Source organism: Cladophialophora yegresii (genome assembly GCF_000585515.1).
Source record: "Cladophialophora yegresii CBS 114405 chromosome Unknown aczIN-supercont1.2, whole genome shotgun sequence".
NCBI lineage: Eukaryota > Fungi > Ascomycota > Eurotiomycetes > Chaetothyriales > Herpotrichiellaceae > Cladophialophora > Cladophialophora yegresii.
The window spans coordinates 288732-310979 of record NW_006913046.1 but is presented as its reverse complement, the minus strand read 5'-3'; the positions used below and the strand labels follow the sequence as shown (position 1 = coordinate 310979).

General features: G+C 53.8%; 7 protein-coding genes across 7 annotated transcripts; 4 read left to right on the top strand and 3 right to left on the bottom strand.

The window, feature by feature from the left end:
• Nucleotides 1-570: 570 nt before the first annotated feature.
• A1O7_02029 (uncharacterized protein) lies at nt 571-2663 on the top strand (the record flags this gene model as incomplete). Its single annotated transcript, XM_007756065.1, has 8 exons — nt 571-872; nt 962-1010; nt 1065-1091; nt 1191-1818; nt 1864-2002; nt 2051-2242; nt 2302-2380; nt 2481-2663. 8 exons carry the CDS (start codon nt 571-573, stop codon nt 2661-2663), a joined length of 1599 nt encoding a protein of 532 aa, XP_007754255.1.
• A 172-nt stretch (nt 2664-2835) lies between these two features.
• Nucleotides 2836-4683, top strand: A1O7_02028 (uncharacterized protein; the record flags this gene model as incomplete). Its single annotated transcript, XM_007756064.1, has 1 exon — nt 2836-4683. The coding sequence occupies one exon, from the start codon at nt 2836-2838 to the stop codon at nt 4681-4683; it is 1848 nt and encodes a 615-aa protein (XP_007754254.1).
• Nucleotides 4684-5694: 1011 nt separating this feature from the next.
• Nucleotides 5695-6372, top strand: A1O7_02027 (uncharacterized protein; the record flags this gene model as incomplete). The annotated part of the gene is made up of 1 exon (XM_007756063.1): nt 5695-6372. One exon carries the CDS (start codon nt 5695-5697, stop codon nt 6370-6372), a length of 678 nt encoding a protein of 225 aa, XP_007754253.1.
• Nucleotides 6373-9512: 3140 nt separating this feature from the next.
• A1O7_02026 (uncharacterized protein) lies at nt 9513-10438 on the top strand (the record flags this gene model as incomplete). Its single annotated transcript, XM_007756062.1, has 6 exons — nt 9513-9517; nt 9658-10021; nt 10080-10127; nt 10178-10210; nt 10264-10347; nt 10397-10438. The coding sequence occupies 6 exons, from the start codon at nt 9513-9515 to the stop codon at nt 10436-10438; spliced, it is 576 nt and encodes a 191-aa protein (XP_007754252.1).
• Nucleotides 10439-14088: 3650 nt separating this feature from the next.
• On the bottom strand, nt 14089-14280 carry A1O7_02025 (uncharacterized protein; the record flags this gene model as incomplete). The annotated part of the gene is made up of 1 exon (XM_007756061.1): nt 14089-14280. One exon carries the CDS (start codon nt 14278-14280, stop codon nt 14089-14091), a length of 192 nt encoding a protein of 63 aa, XP_007754251.1.
• Nucleotides 14281-15527: 1247 nt separating this feature from the next.
• A1O7_02024 (uncharacterized protein) lies at nt 15528-18505 on the bottom strand (the record flags this gene model as incomplete). The annotated part of the gene is made up of 2 exons (XM_007756060.1): nt 15528-16930; nt 16975-18505. The coding sequence occupies 2 exons, from the start codon at nt 18503-18505 to the stop codon at nt 15528-15530; spliced, it is 2934 nt and encodes a 977-aa protein (XP_007754250.1).
• A 614-nt stretch (nt 18506-19119) lies between these two features.
• Nucleotides 19120-21774, bottom strand: A1O7_02023 (uncharacterized protein; the record flags this gene model as incomplete). The annotated part of the gene is made up of 1 exon (XM_007756059.1): nt 19120-21774. The coding sequence occupies one exon, from the start codon at nt 21772-21774 to the stop codon at nt 19120-19122; it is 2655 nt and encodes an 884-aa protein (XP_007754249.1).
• Between the last annotated feature and the right edge of the window lie 474 nt (nt 21775-22248).

Genomic DNA, 22248 nt, shown 5'->3' with positions numbered 1-22248 from the left:
TCCTGGCCTTCCTCGTCGCAGTACTCGTGGTTCTGCTGCGCTGTCTTTATGTCGCCACGGCGTTGGTCTGTGCCGGCGTCGTGAGGGGAGATCGGGACGTTCACCTGCCTTTCTCTCATTAACTTGTGTAGGGTCGGTGTCAAATGCACCGAGACGAACCCCGGTCGCGACGGAGGCCAAGTGCAGCCAAGAAGTGGTTTCACACTTGAGATGCAACATCCTCCCGGACTCGTATCCTGCATACATGTACGAGGTATTAGGTAGGTGATCGGCAGGGCAGACTATGGGGAATGGGCAGGCGGGGAGCTTGCCGGGGCACCCCACAACCTGATTGAGGGATTCTCCGGAGTAATCCTGGTTGAACGCAACTTCAAAGCGCAATATCTATCGAACGTCAGTGTCCATTCGGGTTGATCCTACTCCGAAGCTCTCGCTCAATTATCCTCCGAGCAGGATGGAAGGCAATCCATAAAAGGACGAAATCCACGTCAAGGTGTTGTGCTGGGCAGGAGACGCTGCATCTGCTAAGAGGGACTCTTTTGTACTGACGACCATTCGCTGACATCCACCATGGCGGGCTCCGACCATATCGTCACTGACACTGCCCCTGAACTCCGGACCGAGAAGGGTGGCGTTGGGAAGCAGGATGTCTCTCAGATCGAGCGGGTTACGTCTGGTGGCAGTGAGCTCCAAAAGGACTTCGTCGACTATGATCGGATCGACAAAGACGTTGCCAAGTATGCAAGTGCCACTCAAGTCGTGATTTCGGTGGACGACAATAAGCGACTGAAACGGATGATTGACCGGCGTGTCCTTGCGATCCTGATACCTACGTATTTTCTCCAGGCTCTCGACAAGGGGACCATGTCATTGTAGGTCTCTCGCAGAAGCCAGATATGGGCTGAAGATTCTCCGTGTCTCTGATATCCCTTTGCACTCTTCGAAGCTGATCAGAAGATAGCGCAAGCATCATGGGCATTAGAGAAGATCTCAATCTGCATGCGCAACAAGTGGGTGATGGTGCCTTTCCGACTTCGCAGGGTGACAACTGACCATCGTAATAGTATTCATGGCTCACAACCTGCATCTATGTGAGTCAATTCCCACCCAAGTCGTGTCATAGTGCTCCTGAAGCATCTCTTGCGCCAAGGTTGCCCCATATGACGGTGCTAATGTGTCGCCAACAACAGATCGCCGTCTTGATCGTCGAGTTCCCAACAAACTGGACCTTGCAGCGCGTACCAATCGCCAAGTATCTCTCCCTGAACATTTGTCTCTGGGGAATGATACTTGCTCTTCACTCTCTTGCCAAGAACTTTGCCGCACTCGTGGCATTGAGGACACTGCTCGGCATGTTCGAGGCAGTCTGTCAGCCGAGCTTTCTCCTTCTTAGCTCCATGTGGTATAAAAGAGAAGAACAGGCTGAGATCGTCACATTTTGGTACGTCGGTAACGGCACCCAACAGATCGTTGGTGGTCTTCTTGCGTACTGTTTCACCAAAATCGAGTCTGGACCATTGAAGTCGTGGCAGGCGATTTTCATAGCCTACGGCTGCTTCTCCGTTTTGTGGGGCGTCTTTGTCGGCTGGTGGATGCCAGATTCGCCAATGAAGGCGAAGTGCTTTTCAGAGGAGGACAAGAAATTGATGGTCGAGCGGGTTAGAAGCAACCAGACCGGGTTGCAGAACAAGAAGTTCAGGCCGGAGCAAGTCAAGGATGCATTCCTCGATCCGCAAACATATTGTTACTGCTTGATCCAGATCTGTACGACTCTGCCCACGTCAGGCCTGGGTGCCTTTGCCAATATCATCATAACAGGTCAGTGGAACAGATGCCTTGATGGCGGAAACTGAGCTCGACTAGGATTCAATTTCACAGTCCTCCAAACACAGCTACTCGCCATGGTCCTGGGTGCCGTCATCATCATCATTCTGCTCAGCTCGACCTGGCTTGTCAAGAAGTATCATCAGAATTGTTTGACCATGGGAGCATTCGTCATTCCGTAGGCGGCAGCTTCAACCTGATTATCATCAGAGCTAACAGAAAATAGATCGTTCGTGGGTACAATCGTGTTGATGACTGTGAAGAACAAGGACACCGCGACAAAGGCGGGACTCCTTATCAGCTACTACATCGTTCTCTCGTTCTGGGCAGCGCAGACGCTGGCGATGAGCATGTTGTCCCGCAATGTTGGCGGACAGACGAAGAAATCAGTCGTGGTCACGATGAATTTCGTGTCTTGGTGAGTCATCCGATGAGATCCCATCGTCGAATGGCAAGCTGGGCCTAACCTTTTCACAGGTGTGCTGGAAATGCCATAGGGCCTCAGGTTTTTCTATCGTGGAACGCACCCAGATATTTTGTAGCGTTCTCAACCCACGTGAGTGCTTCCCTCCGACCTTTACTGCTGGGTCATTCCAGGGAACCCTCAGTCTTCGGCCTGTTTTGGTATAGAACTTGAATGCTGACAAGTACCGTAGATGGGCTGTTACGTCCTCCTCGTCATCGTCATCATTTTCCTCCGCTTCCACCTCACACGAGAAAACCGTAGGAAGGATGAACTGGCATCTGCTGGTATCCGGGAAGCGAGAGACGAGAGCTATGTACATGCGTTTGATGATTTGACGGACCGCGAGAACCCCAACTTCAGGTATATTTATTGAACAGCACAAAGGAGGCGCCCGGGGTGCCCGCGAGTGAAAAGTGAGGCTCTCACGTGATGGGCAGTCGTTGTCCTGTCAACCGCCGAGGTTCTTCCGCAGCTGTCACGTACACATGAGGCATTGATTGTCCTCAACGCAGAGGCCACAACTCTATATCGCATAATCCATGACGATGGCGAGCTCTCCATTGCAACCTGCACCTCCTGTGCACCTTGATCTTGACGTCGAAGCAACCGCATTTCAGCACTCCTCCCCGCTTTCTCTCCGGCAAGAGCCACACCCATTGTCCTCTCTACATCCTACCGACGACGTCTTGACTCACGACTATAACTTCTCTGGCGCCACTGACGATGGGAGCACATCCGACGCCGAGACAGAGGGGCTGCTGGAAGACCAAGGTCAGCAGGAAGAGGGTGTTTTCATCAAAAATGGACGAGTCTTCTCAGGATGCTCATCAATCTCGTCTTTTCCTGCGTCCATATCCCAACATGTACCTCTAGAAGAAGAACCGTATGATGGGCCACAGACACCCTCTAAACGCGGCTCCATTGCGGTGTCTCCGCTAGGAGGTGCTGGAGGTCGCAATCATCCCACAGCTTCGCCCCGAAGTTTTCGAGAATACCCCTCCCCATTCCGCCATCCTAGCAGCGTTCGAGCTTTACAGATGAAAGACGAGGTCATGAGCGAGACACACAGTGTGCTGCGGCACCATCGACGGAGCGGCTCGCAAATGTCCGCCTACAGCCAGCGCAGCTCGTATTCTGCCCACACTTCTCCTACAAAGCGACTGAGCCGCTCCCACCGCAGTTCGCCTTCCAAGGGTGGAAGCAACCTCAAGAAGGAGTTCCCGCTCGTACTCCTACACTGCACGCTGTTGCCGCCAAACATACGTGTCCAGCCGGGGTCGGTTGAGGATTCCTTGATCCTTGATTCATTGCCAGAAGACTATAAGCATCGATGGGTCGCTCTGCGGAACAAACTGGCAGACGCCGAGATCAGCAGTCGCGGTGTTTTAATACCACACCCTCGAGAGGACCTGGCCCTCCTCGAAGAACGGCTTTTGGAAAGTTTGGAACTGGAAGCGCCCCGCATCAGACACAACCATTATTTCCAGTCCGACGGCAGCGTTGCTGATAGTGGTTTCGAAAGCGCCAGCACCGAAGATGAGACTGAGCTGGATCCCTCGTGCGAGGCATGCCCTGACTGCGGGCGGCGGCTACGCGCTGAAGAGGTTAACCGAAAGTGGGAAGTCAAGGTGTTTGCCGCAAATGGCCTGATGCGCGCTGGGGCTTGGGCCGCAGCTTGGCAAGAGATGGAAAAAGTCGATGTGGAAATCAAGGTCTGGCTGCCAGACGAGGTCCGGCAGGAGCTGGAAGCAAAGCTTGTGCTTATGGCCGCTCCGCAATTTGAGACGACAGAGCTCCCCTCCCAAGAGGCCCATGTGGAGCCCGGGATTGACGGCCTAAGCGAAGAAGATACAAAAGGCCAGTCTAGGAGGTCGGAAGCTCAGGGAAACACGTGTGCCGTGGAGGAGGAACCTGTCATCCGGACAGAGCCGATGAGCTCGAGCCTTCCGCCGGTCACAAACGAACAAAACGTCTGGGCGCGACTGGGTAGCCATGCAAGAGAATTGACAGGAGATAGGAGAAACGTCCTAGTCGGTGTCCTGAGTTTCTTGGTATTGTTCTTCGCATTGGCACGACCAGAACAACGCAGTCAAGGCAGTTCGGGCCCGACACTGGCATTCGAGACTGCTGATATGCCCAAAGTCCTTACAAGCATAACCACAGTCACGACAACCAGTGTCGCTGTTACCACCGCACTTGTCACAGTCCCTACTGCCAGTGCAACCCCTGCGATTTGTTCGCAGCCAGAGCCTTTGGGGACAATGGAGGCGTTGTCCGCTGCAAGTGTTTACGCGCAACCCTTGGCAGCCAAGATCGCGGCTTCACCACAGCCTACCCTAGAAGACACGAGCAGTTCAACAGCGCCTCAGTCCGAAACAGCTGCTGCTGAATGAGCAAACAGCTAAGGGCAGCGAGGACGAGCTATTGGCGTATATTGCGGCACGTATGCAACATTTGAAACGAGTCTCCTAAGCTGACGAATGATGACGATTCGTTTTCTACTGTGTACTATAAATGAATGGGCACAATACCATGCGAAGTTCTTATCTGATCTTGACGACGTGTGCCCACACGTTCCACCTGCGACAGGAAGACGCAAGCCAGATAAGGAAAGCGATCGACCCTTGCCTTGCGGCTGAAGCCTTGTTGGCTTGCTGGAGGCGACCGGATCTAGCCTCTCGGTCCAACCGGGCAATATGCAGGACTGCTGTCTGGAAAACATGTGATGATTGATGACGGCTGCCGGCGCACTTGACGTGATGGCCTGGTCTCGCCCCCAGCTCCAAGCCCCTAACGCTACGCCTGGGAAATTTCCTGCATTCCTCGCCATCCAGCTTCACCCCCGGTCTCGCCGTGAGATGTCAGTCTTGCAATTAGAGTCTTCTATCAGCTTGCGAACAGCCATGGACTGTGTTCTACCGGCTAATAGTGGCCACCCCTTGCCGTAGTGATACTTCTTCAGCTGGAAGTGGCAAGCGTTTCCCATCTGGCCAGTACTGTGAGTATACGAGCATGCCAGATCTCACTGACCTTACTGGATCTGGAGGAAGTTGACGGCTGCTGGGCGCTTGGGAATTTTCGGTAATACGAGGCTGAAGGCACGAATTGCGCACCATAATCCACGAGTGGTCCTCTTGTCAAATTATTGAGCGCCGCCAGCCGCTTTGGTCCGGCATGTAACAGTGGACCGCCCCTGATAGCAGCGACCGGAATGTGTCATTATCAGCGCATCTTACTTCATATACCAAGGTCCTGTCTCTTGAACAGATCATCTGGACTTCCAACGCCCGCGGCAGCCCATTCCGCATTGGAGATCTATTGTCCAAGCTGTGGTTCGTGCGATCCGTATAATATTTCCGGCCTCGTCAAGACTTGTAGAAGAGCTTTCGGTCACCAACACATCAATGGCGCCCACATTCTTCGACCTTCCGCTGGAGATCCGCCTAGACATTTACAGCCTTGTTTTTGGCTGCGGGAAGGCTATGCTTGAGACCAGGGTTGAGGATGACAGCTGCTGCATGGTGCCTCGCCACGGAACAATCCAGAACCCTTCGCCACGGTCATCTCAGCTCCTGAGGGTCAGTAGGACGATCCTCCTCGAAGCACGCCCTATCTTTTATGCGAACACAGTTTTTCATATCCGCAGTCAGGCCTTTGCGGGAACGTTGCCGAGGCGTCTCACTGACGGGCACCCTTGCGCACCGCATATAAAACACGTCGTCTGGCAGCTGGATTGTGATATGCTGAAACACCTTTACGCTGAAGAGCTTCAAATCGGCGTGCCGGAAATTTCCGACTGGAGCAGCTTCGAAATAAGATGTTGCGCCGACAATTGGCGGGACTCGTTTCTAGGCGAATGGTGCGATCGGGAGGCCTTTCTCAAAGGCAGAGCTCAGGTTGTGGACTATGCTCGGATGTTCCACGACGCGATGAGTGGTGGCGGTGGAGGCAGCCTCACTTTTGTCGAGGATCGGAGTCAATTGGGAAGTGGGCGCATCATTCTGAGAATCGTTGGCGCTCGGTCCAGTCTCAAGCAGCAGCGATCCTCTAGGAATGGAGCAGTGGTCATCGCCAGTTCATGATCCGAACGGGCATTTCTTAACCTGAAGACTTAAACAGCAGGAGCATTGGTAGCCACTTGCCCTAGTGCCAGGCGGAAGAGCGTTCCATCGAGGAATAGCCAATCCCTTGCAGAGAGATTGACCGCAGGGACCTCAAGGCGGTTTCACCAACTAGCGGTTCTTCAACCCTTCTCTGATGGATTTTCCGGCTCGAAGACGCAGCCCTGTCGGATTTTCGTGTCCCCACGACCCTTGATCGTCGCTAAGTCCACCCAGCGAGGCTAGGGTCCGTGTTGACTCGAGCGCACACTGCGGACAAGGTGCGAGGTGGGACATTCGGGTGAGCGACGTTTCCGGCAAGAAAGTACCGATCTTTCAGAAACTGGCGACAGCCGCACGCACGAAGGCTAAGACCGAGTGTCGATCCAGGCGCGCTGTTGCAGGATTGGATGCGGACCCTAGTCTTCCTCAGAGTCAAGATGAACGCAACCGATGATCCCCTTCGCTAAGGTCAGACTTGCGCCGCCGGAGACGATGATCGTTCGGAAGATCGCGCTCACTCCGAAGAAACGGTACCTCGCAGATATCTACCGCTCATTAGGGGCATAGCTGGTGGCGTAAGACCAGCGAAGAGTCGCCTGCTCGACTCATGAGTGGCGCCGTCATGGCCAAGCACGGTAGTCACCGCCGTCGAGGCTCTTGCAATCATGGCAGCACCGGTTGTAACTTAAGTGTACACAGGGACAATGGCTGGCGGGTCCTACAGTGTCCTGCGGACCCGCCTCCACGTTTCTGTCGGATATTCCGCTTCCCGTGCATGCAAGGTCTCGAGAGCTTCCGCACATGGTCACACCTCTTAGTCAACTACCCGCCGAGAAGCTCTTTTGAGAGCTGCCTCTTTAGCACGCGTAGCAGGCCTAAAGAAGCCGTATACCAGGTTAGCGCGGTGGATGCTTGATCCGGGCGGCGGCATTGGCCACTTGTCGTTCGTCGTCATCGGCGCCATTGCCGTCATTTGTAACCTGTGAAAAAAACCGTCCAAAGTCAAACATGCACGTCGTGAGCTGCAGCCTCCTCGGCATCAACCAAAGTGAGTAGCTTTCAAGGCCCTGTCGCTGGTACCTTCTTATTCCTCTCAACATAGCGTCCCTTGGTCCGTGGTACTGTGGACTAGCATCGCTCGAGGAGAAAGGATCAACACGATTCAACTTAACGTGAGCACCGTGAGATGGGTACCGGCAGTAGTAGTTGTATTGTCAGCCTCGATTGTTCTGTAGAAAGAATGTACATAGTGCTCATTGTCCTTGGACCCAACGAATCAATACTCGGCTGGTTGGGAGCTTTCAAGCTTCCCCTCCTCTAATTAACGCCTTTAGTTCTTTCCATCCACAAGGCATCGCTTGGAGGAGTGACATGACATACACCTCCAACGTTGGGTCTCTGCTTGTCTGGTTACCGGAACCACCCTCCTGTGCGCTTCTGGCGCCTGCTTTCATCGCTAGGCACAGCGCACACAGCTTGCATGCTCGACCCGCAAAACGATCAGCCACTAGCATAGTTTGGGTTGGTCTGTGTAACCCATCGGCCAATCCCTGCGCCCAGGTCGTGTCTACATTGGCCACTTCAGTCACTTTCTCTCGTCTACCCCGCAACAACGGCGTTTACCTCGTCATCTTGTTTTTTTCTCCTTTGCCAGCTTTCCAGCTACTTCGTGACCAAGACTTTTCAAAGTACCTCGATCCAGACAACCCCTCCTCGTTGCGCCCATCGACCTCCGCGGCGGTACCTGGGCAATCGAACCATGGAGGGTATCTACCGATCGCTGGTTCGAGCTGTCCTGTACTTTCCTTCAGTTCGCAGAGAACCACATGCGATCTGGAGTAGATACCTTCGTATGCTACAAACGTGTCCATCATCTGACCCTTGTGCAGTCGCCTCTACCACTGAACAGCCAACCAGCCAGCCTCGTTATCATCATCCCTAAGTAATAATTTGTCGAGACGACTTTTGAGCTGATCTGGTTGCAGTCTCATCCCCGTAACCCCGTGTCGCAGTCTGCCCCCTTGGGCTCCTTGCTGGCGTACCCCCCTCCTTCCGATGTTCACACTGCTCACTGATCCTCCACATACTTGTCTGCAAGTCCCCCAGCTCCACCTCCGCCCTCAACCCCGGTCATGCACACCCTGCCACTACCGTAATAGCATGTGCCTTCACAGTCTCTCATTTGGTGCTTGCAAACGCCTCACGAGACCATTGACAACAGTGAGAAGTGCCAGCACGCATTCGGAACCCGAGAAGTTCGCAGTAACGTCAAGGTTACGTGGTTACCCATCTACATCCCCAGTCCTTTGGTGCTTCCTTCTCTCGCTCTTCTTCTCATTGCGTACTCTGTGCCAAGAAAGTTGTACAGCTGACTCTAGTATTTCGCGACTTGACTCAAATGAATGGCAATCCTACTTCTTCCAAATAATCGGCCTCGTCATTAGCTGTCTGGAGCTCCCGCGATAGTCACGGACATCACTGGCGATTTTGGTCAGAGCCCTGCCAATCCCCGGTCATTGCAGGCTAGAGTCTAGACATCATATCTGCCGTCGTCTTGTGGCGGAGGAACCAAGGCTGGTACATCTGATCGGCGACCCTTTTAGCCTTCCTTCTGATTGACCCTTGCTGGAGCACAAGTCGGCAGGATCCGAGCAGAGCAAAAATCAACTTAAAGTGAGCTTCCTCTGAAAACCTGCACCATCGTCGTACCGCCTCTTTACTGTTGTCCCGCTCTTTCTTCCTGCGCATGCCTCTTCTGGACCTGATTGGCCTTAGTCACCTCGCCGCGCTCCCTCCCTGGTCGGTGGTCACACCTTGTCCCCCGTTCCGCTCGTTCCATTCCTGGTCCCGGTCCTGGTTCCGCTGGTGTCTGCTGGACTCGCCGACTACCACGGGACACGCCGCGCGACATAGACTCCGGCGAACCAACGGCTCCCGTCGCTGTGCGACACTCGCGGTCTCTGATCCAAATAACACCGGCTACCTCTCCAGGCGACTGGCACTCCTGTGGCTGGCCTCGACACAGTCAAGGGATACTCCTTGCTCAGAGCATGCTTGACCATGCCGACGGCAACCTCAACTCAGGTCAACCTCTACTAAGCAGCTACACCTCCGTCACAATGTCGTAAGTTCTATTTAGTCGGTGGTACATTCAAAACTGCACCGGGGTAAATGCCTCGTTGTTCATCCCGTTTTTCCAAACTAGCACTCGAGCTGATATCTACGTTACCCTCATTCGCGGCACCTAACTCTTATGCATCTCAGATCCCTTCCTCCAGCAAAGAAGCAAAAGCAGTCCAACTCCACCACGTCTCCCTCGACAAACAAAGAGGTGCCAGCGCCTCAGACGCCGCTGGCACCGAAGCCCCATGCCGACCAACTTCAGCCTCCGTCATCCCCACCAAATCCTCGCAAGCGACGGGCATCCCATAGTCCCAAGCTGAATACTCTGCCTCCAGGGGCCGCCTTGCCATCAGAATCAACATCGAATAACGTCTCGATACCGGCTCTGCTCACGGAAGAAACAAGCAAGAAACGTGGCCGAACCAACACGCCGTGGACTGCCCAGGAGGAACAGCGACTGAAGCAGATGCGGGATGCGAGCCATAGCTGGAGCGAAATTGCCAAGGTACCCTTCCCAGATGCAGATGCCTGCGATCTAAAGAACGTGTACTCAACAACAATAGGCTTTCCCCGCCCGCACCGAAGGCAGCGTGAAGAAGCATTGGTATAAGGTAATAGCTGTCTCCAGTGTGTGTCTACCATTACTAACGGCAGGGCTTAGGACATGCACTACGCAGAATTTGCAGAAGATGAAGTATGTATGAGTTCTGCCTCGGAGGACTCTCAGTCTGACCAGTACCTCTCTAGTCGGCAGCGCTACGTGAAGCTATCAAAGAATACGAAGCCAACAAGTGGAAAGCTATTGGGCAGAAGCTGGGAAAGCCGGCCAAGGTTCGTTGTCTAGTTCGTCTACTGTCCTCCACTCACCAAACCGTCCTAGGCATGCGAGCAGTATGCTAAGGAGCATTTCAAAAATGGTTGATGCATTGATTACTGTGTACTTGGAACACCACAGCGCGGCGTTGGAAGGCCTTGGATCATCTAATCACATCGAGTTGTCGGCTTAACGGGTTCCGTTGAGCTGATGCACGGACAGGACGAGGTTGTGCTGCACGGAAACACAGACAGCTTGTATCGTCCAGTCACAGCATATTGATGGCAGACGGATTGAGTTGTGCTGGCATGACAGGATAGCACTCCAGCCGGAGGCGAAGTTGAGTCAAATGTTGACGATTGTTTGCGAGTAGCGGCACCACTGAGACACCTGCTGATTGTGTTCCGATGTGCTTGTTGATAGTGGATAGAATCGAGGGCCAAAGGCGGATCCCAGTTTCGGGTGCCGCAAGAGTCTCGGAAATCTGTCAACCATGCGGAGTGCCAATCACGAGGTCTGTGTTGCACGTTTTCGGGTTCACCCTCGCAACTCCCCAGGTGACCTAGCGGTAGCCATGCTGTGTTGTTAACATTGTTCATGGCTGACCTCCAGCGGTGAGAGCGGCCGGCAGCTAGCACCATGCGCATTGTTTCCGAGACATTGAGCCTGCAGTGAGTGGTCGCTCTTGCTGAACAGAGAGTGACCAAAAGAGCCGCAGGTGAAGTGTGGGTGACATCCTGCTCGGCCGGAACAATCTTGATCCGGTACCTTGATATGGCCCAAACCTCTCTCTCATTTCAATCGGACTTCACCTGCGGAGTACTCCGTACTCCTCCCTGCTCGATTTGTTCTTCGTGTCTCTGGATCTTCACAATAGCAGCAAGAATCACTTGCATACCCAACGGCCGAAGGTCTCCCTTCCTGTAACTGAGTGGTGGTCCTGCAGTGTTTCGTCCCGTTACGTTGCACAGCATGAAAGCCTCCGTTTCGACGAGGACTGAAATCATGAGCTCCACCGCCTGTCACTCCCACTGCTCTCGCAAGACTGTTTCCTCCTGCGGCCACTGGCGGGAAAGTTTCATTCGAGACCGTTCTCCACGTGTAGCCACCAATCAAGCGCAGCATGACGGCTGACCGACTCGTGCCGAAGAGCGTCCGCTTGTCGCATGAACACCTGTTCGTCCGCATGGTCCTGTTGGCCCCGCAAACGCAGATATGGGCCGCGTGCTTGCTCATCTCTAATCGGCTCGACTAATCACCCAATCAGTTCTGACTCGGCCTCGACATTCACCTATGAAACTCGGATTCGTGCAGCATGGAGTTTGTCAACCGCAAGCAGTGCCGTACTTGCGCTCTGTGTCGGTCTACCTCCTCGTTGCCCCTTCGAGCCTCGGCCTCGTCCTCCCTTAAGTACGACAATTGCCACACAGTCCACCGACTGCCTGGCGACCCAGACGTCGCAAACTTGACCGAGCACCCTTTGTCTTCCTATGGTTCCTGTTATTGCTTCACCGATCGCGCCTGCACGCTTTGGCCTGCGTTTGACCCAGTCTACGGAGATCAGCGATGCGGAAAGTACAGCATGGATCGTGGAGTACAGTAATTAGACAATCACAATCACGACGCTCGATGTTGGGATACAGCCCTGCTAGGGCCTGCCTCGCCCATCCGATCGAGCTCGCTTGCTAGTCACTTACAAAGATGTTTCCACAGCGGTGTCCCCATGCTGGCTTTGAAAACCTGTACGTGCGGTGAAGCGGAAGAGCGAAATACCTACCGCCTCGCAGTTTTACTGGTAGCGTCCGGACGTCCACTGTCTTCTTGAGCTGCAAAGACGGTGATTTCGTTGGTGCACTCTGTGTGCCACGATGAGCTTGGCTGCCTATGCCTTATACCCCAGAGTCCAGCTACCGGGTAAATTCGGATACCCGGCCACAGTCTCAAGCAGATAGCGCTGCGGCCGTTCTACTCCCAAACGGCTGCCTCGCAGCATCCTCCCCTGGACCTTCGTGGAGGCCATCCTGCGCGTCATTCAGTCTCATGACATGTTCACTTCTTTCGAGAGCGACAGCCACGATGGTCGAAGATTCTACGTGTTTTCTTACTCAAAGTAAACAGCACAAGATGGTGTTATCATACGACCGCGTCCACTTGTTTGACGTCACCGGCTTCTGTGGGTTCCCTTTTGTCACCCCTGTGTTAGTCTGCCTCTCTCCGAGCGCTTTGAATGTTCGTTTGCAATGGTACAACATTGCCTTATCAGTGTCGGACGGTCATGGTCCTCGTCCCCGCATACGGCCGAAATTTGTTGTCGCGAATCTGTGGAATTAGCAGGGGCAGAGACCTCGAACGAGTCTTTACTAGTGACGAAAAAGCAACCTCAGGGCACTTCGAACTGTTCTTCGGCGGTCACATGGACTTCTCTTGGGGTCGGTTGCCCAGGCAGATTCTGATGTCAAGCACATCGAAAATTCTCACATGGGTAAGTAGGTATATTTGACATTTGCGTATCCATCTCAGTGCTTCAAGGAGCGAATGTGCATGCGTGACTCACACAGGGACCTGACCACGTCTGTGGCTTATAACAGTGCTGCAACCTTTTGGAATTCATTGGAGAGGACGGAAAGATTCTGGCATCGCATTGTGCACGGGAAACTGTTGTCCGCTAAGTCTATTACAGATGTCATCTCCGGCACTTTGGCGACATTGCTATCATCCAGCCCTCACTCGCAGAACGAGGATGGTGACGAAACTTCCCATCGGATTTAAACAAGCGCACGCTCATAAAGCCTACCGAAACCTCAGGCCACAGAACTGACAGAGCTCATACTGGGTGATCTCGGCCTTCGAACTGGCATGCGTCTCCACCATGCCTGATTTGTTTCTTAGAGCTCTACTATGGGTTCTCCTTGAGCTTGCGAATTCACTCCTCCAAGGCTCGTCGAACGCCGTTCCATCTCGGCAAGTGTTGGGCCTCCGGACAAAACATGCCGGATCGGCGAGTACAGGCTGTCATTGACCCGATTTGATACCAAATTCGCGGCTCTGTGATATCGAGAGATTATGAAGTGATTTAGTCTCGTTGCGCGTGCGTTGGACGAGCATCGGGCTACCAGAAGGAAGACAACGATCTGTCCTTGGAAACACGCCACGTAGCATGTCCGACTGTGCCTGATGGGCGGTTCATTCTTGACTCGCAACAAGGAAACGTCATAAAGGATGACAGACGCAACCCACGCAAACCCATTTGCCACATCCACAATCATGTCCTTAGATGTCTTGAACTTGATCCCTAAGGCACGCTCAGTCTTCGACGCATCCACGGCACCCCTCATGTGTTCCGGCTGTACCTCCTAATTCGAACACGCCGCGTTCAACGAGCTCTGGCCACCTCCTCTTGAAAATGTCAAAGGCTGTGTCCTACTCGACGCTCCTGAACCGTCATACGTGACTCCAAAGTCCTGGCGGCTTGATATCTTGAGCTTGAGCGCAGCAACATGCACAAATGCCGCGTCCGATCCCTTCTCATACTCTCCCTTGCCTTTCGCAAACCCGTTTGGCCCGATCACAAACGAGGGCATGATATTAATGATATCGAAGTGCAGGTTGTTGTCGGCGCTAAACCTGCCAATGGTTGTCCATGCGAGCTTCTTGGATGCCTCATAAGCGGAAAAGGTATGCGTCTAGGGTCCCTGAGGGTTCGGCTCGACGTTGGCCGCGTCGAGGATTCTAGGAGCTTCTGGTGCCCCAGCAGCAACCTACGATGTGATTACCACTTTCTTGACGCAGGACTCCTCCGAAGCGGACTTGAGGATGCTCACGGTTGTGTGGAGGGTCGGGATGAAGAGCGTGGCTTCGAGGTCATCCGAAGGAATTGCCATCGTTGAAGCGACATGGACGAGATATCTGACTCCCTTGACTGCGTTGTCGAATGCATTGTCAACGGCCATGTCGAGGACAGTGGTGAACCCAAGCGCGTGAGCTTCATGTTTGCTTGGGAGGGCTTCTGTGATGGCTCTGGTCTTGAGTTCTGACCGTCCGGCAAGCAGGACTTTGTATCGTTGATCTAACAGCTCGGTGAGGACACGAAATCCGACCAGGCCAGTTGCACCGGTAGAGGGCAACGGGATCCTGAAATATTGTCGACACGCTTTGATGGTCTAGAGACGGTGGAGGAAGGGGTCTATGAAAGCAGTGCGGCCCTCGCGTATACGTACTGCATATGTAATTCAGGCCCCACCACAAGAAAAGCCGAACTACAATACTCCGTCAAGGGGTACAACACAGGAAATTGAATGGACTTGTTCAGGTCCAGTGAGCGATACGAGGTCTCTAGGTGCCTAGGTACAGTGCGTGCCGGGCTACTCTATGTCCATAACCACGCCATCCTACCCCAACTACGTATCTAATTAGAGAATTAGCCGAGCCAGTCTACACGATTGCACAGGACGTCCATATGGTGTGACACCGTAATCTCCGTCGTTCTCTCGGCGATACACTGTCCAGCCTGGCTTTCCGTGGTAATTAGTTGGTCAAAGAGTAAACAGCACACCACAGTACCCGTATGAGAAGCCCCTGGGGGGCCATGAGGGACGATTAGGGGCGCGGCTGAACTGCAGCAGCAAGTAGTGTACAGTAGAAAGGGATGAGGTTGCCGAGGCCCAGGAAAGTGCAGTGCGCGGTTGGACGGCTTGCTGTATTTATGCTCTGTCGCTCGGGTTTCAGGGACCAAAGGGCGCCCCCGATATTAAATCGATAATTACCGATTCCTTGTAATTAATACTCTCCCGCTGACCCGGCCCTCCGAGTCCAGGACGCTCATACTCTGTGCAAGAGGACATCGGGGTTCCTTCACGAGGCGAGGAGAATTCGACGCGTGCCCGCGAATCAAGTACATGTGATGCATTTATGTTGCGACGAGGTCGCTTTCTCCACAACTCTCTCATGAAATATGTGAGGGTTCCACAGCATGCCAATGTATCAGAAGCTGTATTCTCGTACATGATACAGTACACAAAAACGACTCCAGGCTTCTTCTGTACGAGGGATAGGCTTCTTCTTCTTCTGTACGAGGGATAGGCTTTCTTCTTCTTCTGTACGGGGGATAGGCTTTCTTCTTCTTCTGTACGAGGCATGTCTGTGCGGGTGATTGTCCTCGCCCACCTCCACATTCAACGGCACCAGTCTCGCATGACTCTCATCTCTGATCAAGCGATACAGTCGCGTCTATCATGTCTCCGCCCGAATGTTGGTCTCCGAAATACGTCAGCACGTCCTGTGGCAGGTACTCTAACCAGGGGACCATGTCGCCGCCTGGGAAGGGGAAGTCGAACTGCTGTGCGCCGCTCATGTCGATTTCTTGTGCTCGAATCAGCATGTTGTCCACATCTTGGGTTTGGATATCGACAAATTGTGGTGGAAGGCCCATAGCTTGCTCGTAGCTGGGTATCGGCTGAGGTTGATAACTGGAGTGGCCTGAGTTCGGCGGCACGACGGCAGAAGAGGTGGTCGCTGATACGCCCGAACTAGGAATGTAAGGTGAATGAAGACCTAACAGGAGGTCGGCGTCTTCTGCCGAAACGGGATCATATGGCAGAGACGAAAGCGCCTTGACTCGGCCAATTCCGGACGGTTGGGCCTCGAGAGCTGAAGTTGGGTTGCTGTCTTGCACTGTCATGCGATCCATCGGACGATGGCCTGTGCCTGACTGTTCTTGTCCCGTCTGGGGATGTCGTGCGAATGATGCGCCCTTCCCGCCATCGTTCATTGAGTAGAGGAAGCTTAGGTTCGGAGCAGGCGAGTTCGCGGTACCGGTCAGGGACCAACCAATAGCATGACTCAAGTCCATCGAAGGAGAAGAACTCGTCCCTCTGTCCGACCGCCCCTTGAGACCGCGAAACCTCGCATCTACGCCAAGGGAAGCAGCCAACGAAGTGCTCCTGCGCCATCCGGGTGTAGTGAATGATGGCTGGGTTGACGGCATCTGCCCATCTACGTCGTCCGCGGTGAACAGTAGAGGGTCCATGAGACCTTTTGATTTCTGGTCGAGAGCCGTCAGGATGTAACGGCAGCCAGCCCAGTACGTACCCAGTGTCTGCAGTGCCTTGTAGCAGCGCTGATAGTTCTGATTTGCCGCGGTTGCAAGTAGGGTGTGACGAGCAGAAGCTGCTTTCTGGGCCTTGTCATCGCTCGTGGCATGTTTTGTATGCAGGGAGTGCCCGTTTGGTCGTGGAGATGTCGCTCGAGACGAGGGTTGCGACGTATGGGCGGCAGCTTCGGCCAAAAAGGCACATGCAGCCACATACATGGGCTGGCTCGTGAATGGATTACCGATAAAGCTGTTGACGTCGATCAACTCGGCAAATGCCAGGATGTCTGCAATGGTCTTTGCGGACGACATGGACAATTCCCTACTGTCAGGGAAAAGCTGCTGGATTCGGCCTTCGAAGGAATGAAGCAACGTAGGCTGATGTACCAGAACAATCAAGGTGTGGAACCAGAAATGCAGCAGGATGAAGTTTGTGCCATGGCCCGCCTTCACATATTGTTGGAAGTTTGTCGCGTTGAAATGTAACTTGGGAGACAAATGCTGATAGAATCCTGCATGATCAGCACCCGAAGTGTTCGGTACATGAGGACCTTACCTGTCAAGTCTCTCTCCATGCTCGCCAACCGTTTCAACACTTCGGGAGTGACCTGGCTCAGGTCTTTGATGTTGTTTAGGACATCCGCAACCCGTCCATACATGTGGACGATCTGAATCATGGCAGGGAAGGCGTCCGGGTAGCCTCCGATGATCGTCTTGTCAGCGCGATAAGGGAATGATATCTCAATGTCCTTGTCGCGTAGAGTGACAGGGCGGCCAACACCAGACGAGACGGCTCTATCGAGGAAGAAGATGGCCCAGAAGGTATCGACCCGTTCTTGTTCGCTTGCTCGTCGGTCGTCAAGCTCAGCGTTGTTTACCTCGGAAAGGTTTTGTGATAGTCTCTGTTGCTGTTCGAACCTCTTTTGCTCTTGCACCTTGCCGGCCTGACCGTGCTTGACAGTTTTTGGGGTAGGTCCAATTCTGCCTTCAAGCTGCAATCCTTCCAGCTTCTGCATTCCCAGGTCTTGAGCCATGCGGATGGCAGTCCCGAGATACATCCAGAGCCCGCTATCATGATCAGTTCCAAATTCTTCGTATGCCAGCAGCAGGCATGCTTGGGCCACAGCGATAGTAGGACAGGAGAACGTGTCAATCACAGCTGCCATCGCCCGTTGCGCAAATGGATGTCCGCGAAACGCTCGTAGAACATTACCCCCGTCATCCAAGGGGACCAAAGGGTCTTTCGAGGTGCACAGCAAAGGATGCGAAGAAAAGCGAGCCGCAACTGCACAAACAGCATCGACCAGGATTGCATCGACCTTCTTGTCTTCCAAGTCTCTCAGAAATCTTTCTCGTTGGAGGAATGAATAGTTACAACCCAGGTGTATAAAGAATGTTTCGCACAGATGAACGATCAAGGGAGCCACAGGGACCGGATCGGTGGCATCATAGCACGGCACCACAACGGGCGCCCTGTCGTGACCAGCAGGACCGGGTGCGGTCAATGGCTGTCCTGAGGCTGGAGATCCTCCGCCAGCAGAAGGCAGGCTCGATTGGTGATCCTTGATTTGAACGACCATCTGCTTGAAACCTGGCACAATGGCGGTTGGACCGAAGTAGCGAAAATAGGGCACCCGGTTCCTGGAGGACGTGAAGCTACTGCGGGTGTCGTTGCTGGCCGGGCTGATGATGTCCTCCACGGCACTCGGCGGTTCCCTTTCTGGTTGCTCTACCGTCTCAGAGACACGTGCCGTGGCGTCAACATCTTTTGAGGGTGTCTGAGATGTTGGCACACTTATGTCGACCTCGTCATCGTTCTCTTCCACTCGGCCATCCTCGCGGCTCGGCCGATCAGTATAGCCCGAACAGTCATGGCCGTAGTCGGTGCATGTCTTGCACAGCGGTCTTTCTCCTGAACAACGCGTCTTCCGTTTGCGACACGTCAGGCAAGCGGCGTTTATCCTCCTCCTCTTCGTATGTGGTTGGCCGTCTGTTGAGACGAAGCGGATCTGACGAGGCGGGCGGACTGGTGCCCTGGGCGCATGTTGCACGGTCGGTTGGCCATGTCGGGCGCTACTAAGGCTCATATTCACATGAAAGGCTCGAGTTCATCGCCCAGAGGAAGGACATTGTCGACAACTGACGAAAGGTGTAGAGGATCTCCCCCGACTTAGAGCGTGGCAAGCGTCCAGGTGCTTGAAACCAAGCGCAACAGTTGTGGCCAACAAAGAGCAGACTGCAACTCTCTGTGGTGCGTGGCTGGAGAAGAACACGGGATATGAGAAGAAGTCAATACTGCCATGCCGCGTCTCTGCGCAGTTCGCCGCTGCTTGAGCCTGATCGGCGGCGGCGGCTGCACATTAACAAACAATGTGCAATGTGCACACAGCTCGTGGCAGCGCCCGCCGTTACCTAACTGCGGGGTCAAAGGACCTAATAGGCCTCGGGACAAATTGCGTTTAGGCTAGCAGGGCCCACCGGTTGCACCCGGGACCACGAACATACCTGGAGGATCCAAGCCAAGAACCCGCCGAAAGCCAAAGCCAGGACGGCAACCTCAGGGGAGCAAGACGAATCGAGGAGCTTAAAGCCATCACCGCAACGGAGAGATATATTCAACAATCCCTCGTACCCATACGTAGCACTGAGGATCCATAATGCATGCATGCCCTCGTCGCGTCATTTCATTCATATTACGCTCTCATTCTCCTTCACCGTGCTTTCCGCGTCCTCTCCAACCACCAAGGCAGCAAACACCATTTTGTTCGCACCAGTTCCTGACTTCCACCAGGCTCACCTCCCCATCTTCGCCAATGGCTTTGAAGCCCTCTGTGTTGAGCCAGACAGTAAGCTCCTCGAGGACGATTGGATCGTACATGAGAATCTTCTCCCGCCAGGTGGGTGACGTTTGATGATTGCGCGAGCCTGAGCTTCGGGATCCCGTAGCTGGATGATGATGGATAGCAGCATGTATCTGTACCATGACATCTGTCGGCTGTGTTTGCTTGGGTGTGAGGACAGCGGGCGGCACCTCAGCGCCGTCCATATTCGAAGCGGAATGCGCAGAGGGCTGGGCATCCTCGACTCCATGGGTTGATATTGTAATTTCGGGCTTCGGTAACGTAGGAGGTGGTGTGGGAACGCTAGTCATGACTTGCCCGACCTTGACTCTGATCTCCTCCGGTTGGTTTGATGCTGCTGCCAGATCCTCGTGCTTCTCCGCTGCTTGCTTGGTATTGGTCTCGCCGATGTCGTCCACATCAATAATCTTCTCATCGGAAAGCACTTTGGTTTTCTTCTTACGCTGTCGAGGGGCTTGTTCTTTCTTCGAACCCTCCTCTGTCTTGGATGCTGCTTTTTTCCTCTTCTTGGGCTCTTTCGGAGCCGTTGGGTCACCGCTGTCTGATTTTCGTTTGGCCCTGGGTTTCTTGACTTTAGGGGTAGGCCTCACAGAGACATCATGGACTTTACTCAGAAAGTCACCATGACTCAACGTATCGGCCGGATTGTCCGGCCCGTCGCTATCCTGCACAACACCATGCTTGGACTTCCAGCATCGTTCAAGAAGTTCAATCATCTTCTCGCGTTTTCTGATGGACTTGAAACCATAGGCAGCCACTTGTTTCTTAAGCTCAGGGTCGGACCACCCGTCGTAAGATGGCATGACCGCCTTTGGTCTCGGAGAGGCGTCCACTGGTTTGGGATGTGCTCCGCCAGGCTGGGCCTCGGCGCAACTGTCGTCGTGTTGTCCCTTCACAGTCCGTAAAGTATGCATCCCTCTCACGGGAGGGTTCGTGGAATGTACAACGGGTCCACGAAGACCAGGGGTCTCGATCTCGTAGATGTCAATCACCGGTCCTACGCTCCTGGTACAAGGAGTTCGAACGACTGATGAACGAGTGTTCCCATCGTCCGCGTGTCCTATATGGTGGTGGTGAGGGCCGTCAGGCTGCATAAGAGCATCCTTGCCAGCAAGAGCCTGGCGTACGGCGGGAGAGTCGGTCATGTCCACCGTCTCAACCTGCAACAGAGCATTGTCTGCGTCTCGGCCGGCCGCACTCCACAGGTTTCTTCGCCTGACCAGGCGATTCGTCCCACGCACGACTCTAGGTGAAGTTGATTCAATCGAGAACGGCTGGGTCCGTTGCGGAGAGAAAGGATCAGATAGGATCTCTTCGGATTGCTGAAGCGCGGCCATGGTGTCACGCATCAGTGTAGGGGATTCGTCTCGTGCCAGTTGACTGGCTGGACCGAACAAGAACGGTTGCTCAAGGGTCATCTTCATCGCAGATGTAGGAGAGACTAATCGACTCTTCACCGGTGGTTTCTTTGATGAACCCGCTTTCTTGGACGAAGCCTTAGGCTTAGAGAATTTCTTCAGGCTCACGTCGATCCCCGACTCACAATCGTTGCCGATAGCCGCTTGAGTTGATGCCAGGTACTCCATCATCGGCTGTAGCTTGCCCTCTTTACTTTGGCCGTCACAATAAGCAGAAGTAGCCAAAGCCGTGATCGTCAGAGCCTTCTTGGAAGGTGCTCTCCCTTTGCCCCTACTACCGGCCTTTGCCTCTTTGCCGGTGCGCAACTGCGAGACAGACGATGACGGTGTCGTTGAAGTGGTCATTACAAGGTCAATCCGTTTTCTCTTGGACTGGTCGCCGTTTCCATTGACTTTCTTAGTTGCCACCTGAGGTCCACTGGTAGCGGACGCAGAATAGGCGTAAGCATCCAGAAGAGTATTTGACAGTCTATTTTCTTGTTGTTCCGACTCCGGAGTCTCCCATGTGTACTCATCTGATTTGACAGGAGTCCAGTCCAATCTTCGTGGCACGGCCTTCTCCATCGGCCGTGGGCTTGAATGTCTACCAATGACGGATCCTTTGTTGTTTCCAGCCGATATTAGAGCCCCACAGCCGTCTTTATAGCCAAGTTGATCTTCCTCCTGCGCGACTTCCGCACTCGTTGCCGCCAAGGAAGCACACGACTTGGAGGGTTTGAAATGGTTCGAGAGCTGCTCGGTTTGAGAATCTGTCCTCTTTCTCACATATTGCGCCGTCGTGGTCCGATTTCCAAATCCGTCTCGGGCTTGTTCTGATGCTTGCAGCCTGAATTTTGATCTGCAGGGAGACTGCAAGGGAATATTTTCTGCCCCCGGTCGAGCCAAAAGGGCATGCGCACTGCTAAAGCCAGGCGAGAACCCATGTCTTGTCTGGCTTGACTTTTTGAATCGTTTGGCTCCGTCTCTGACAGGGGTACTGGGTGATTTCGAGGGTGACGGAGATTCAGCAGGCGTCGGAGACGGTGCGAACGCTGGGGGCGGCGAGGAAGAAATGATGACCACCGCCGCAGAAGGCATGCTGTGTGGGCTCTTGACCGCCCATCGGCGCAACTTAGAGACAGCCAATGTGGTAGGCGAGGCTGCTCCTGGATCTCATGTTCCAAAGTGGCAGGGAAACCGGTGAGTTATAGGTGGATGAATGCAGGCTGTCACAATGTCAACAAAGACAAAACGACGGTGCGGAGAGGGATTGCGCAGACGCGCTGCATCCGCGACATCACGTGAAACCAAGTTAAGCGAACAAGAGATGCAGAAGGCATTTCCTGGATCAGCTTAAATTCGAGCCCTACTATTACTGAGTACAGGCAATGATGAGGAATCAGGAAAATGCCCTAGCTCTCTTCCAGAGAACTTTTGGTCCATCTCAGCACCTAATCCCAACGCCAGAACATAGAACCCTGAAGCTCAAGGTACCTTTTCTCCATACGCCGCCTATTTCGTGCAATTCAACTCAGATCCCATCGTGATCACTCTCGTCCAAACCTCCTCCTA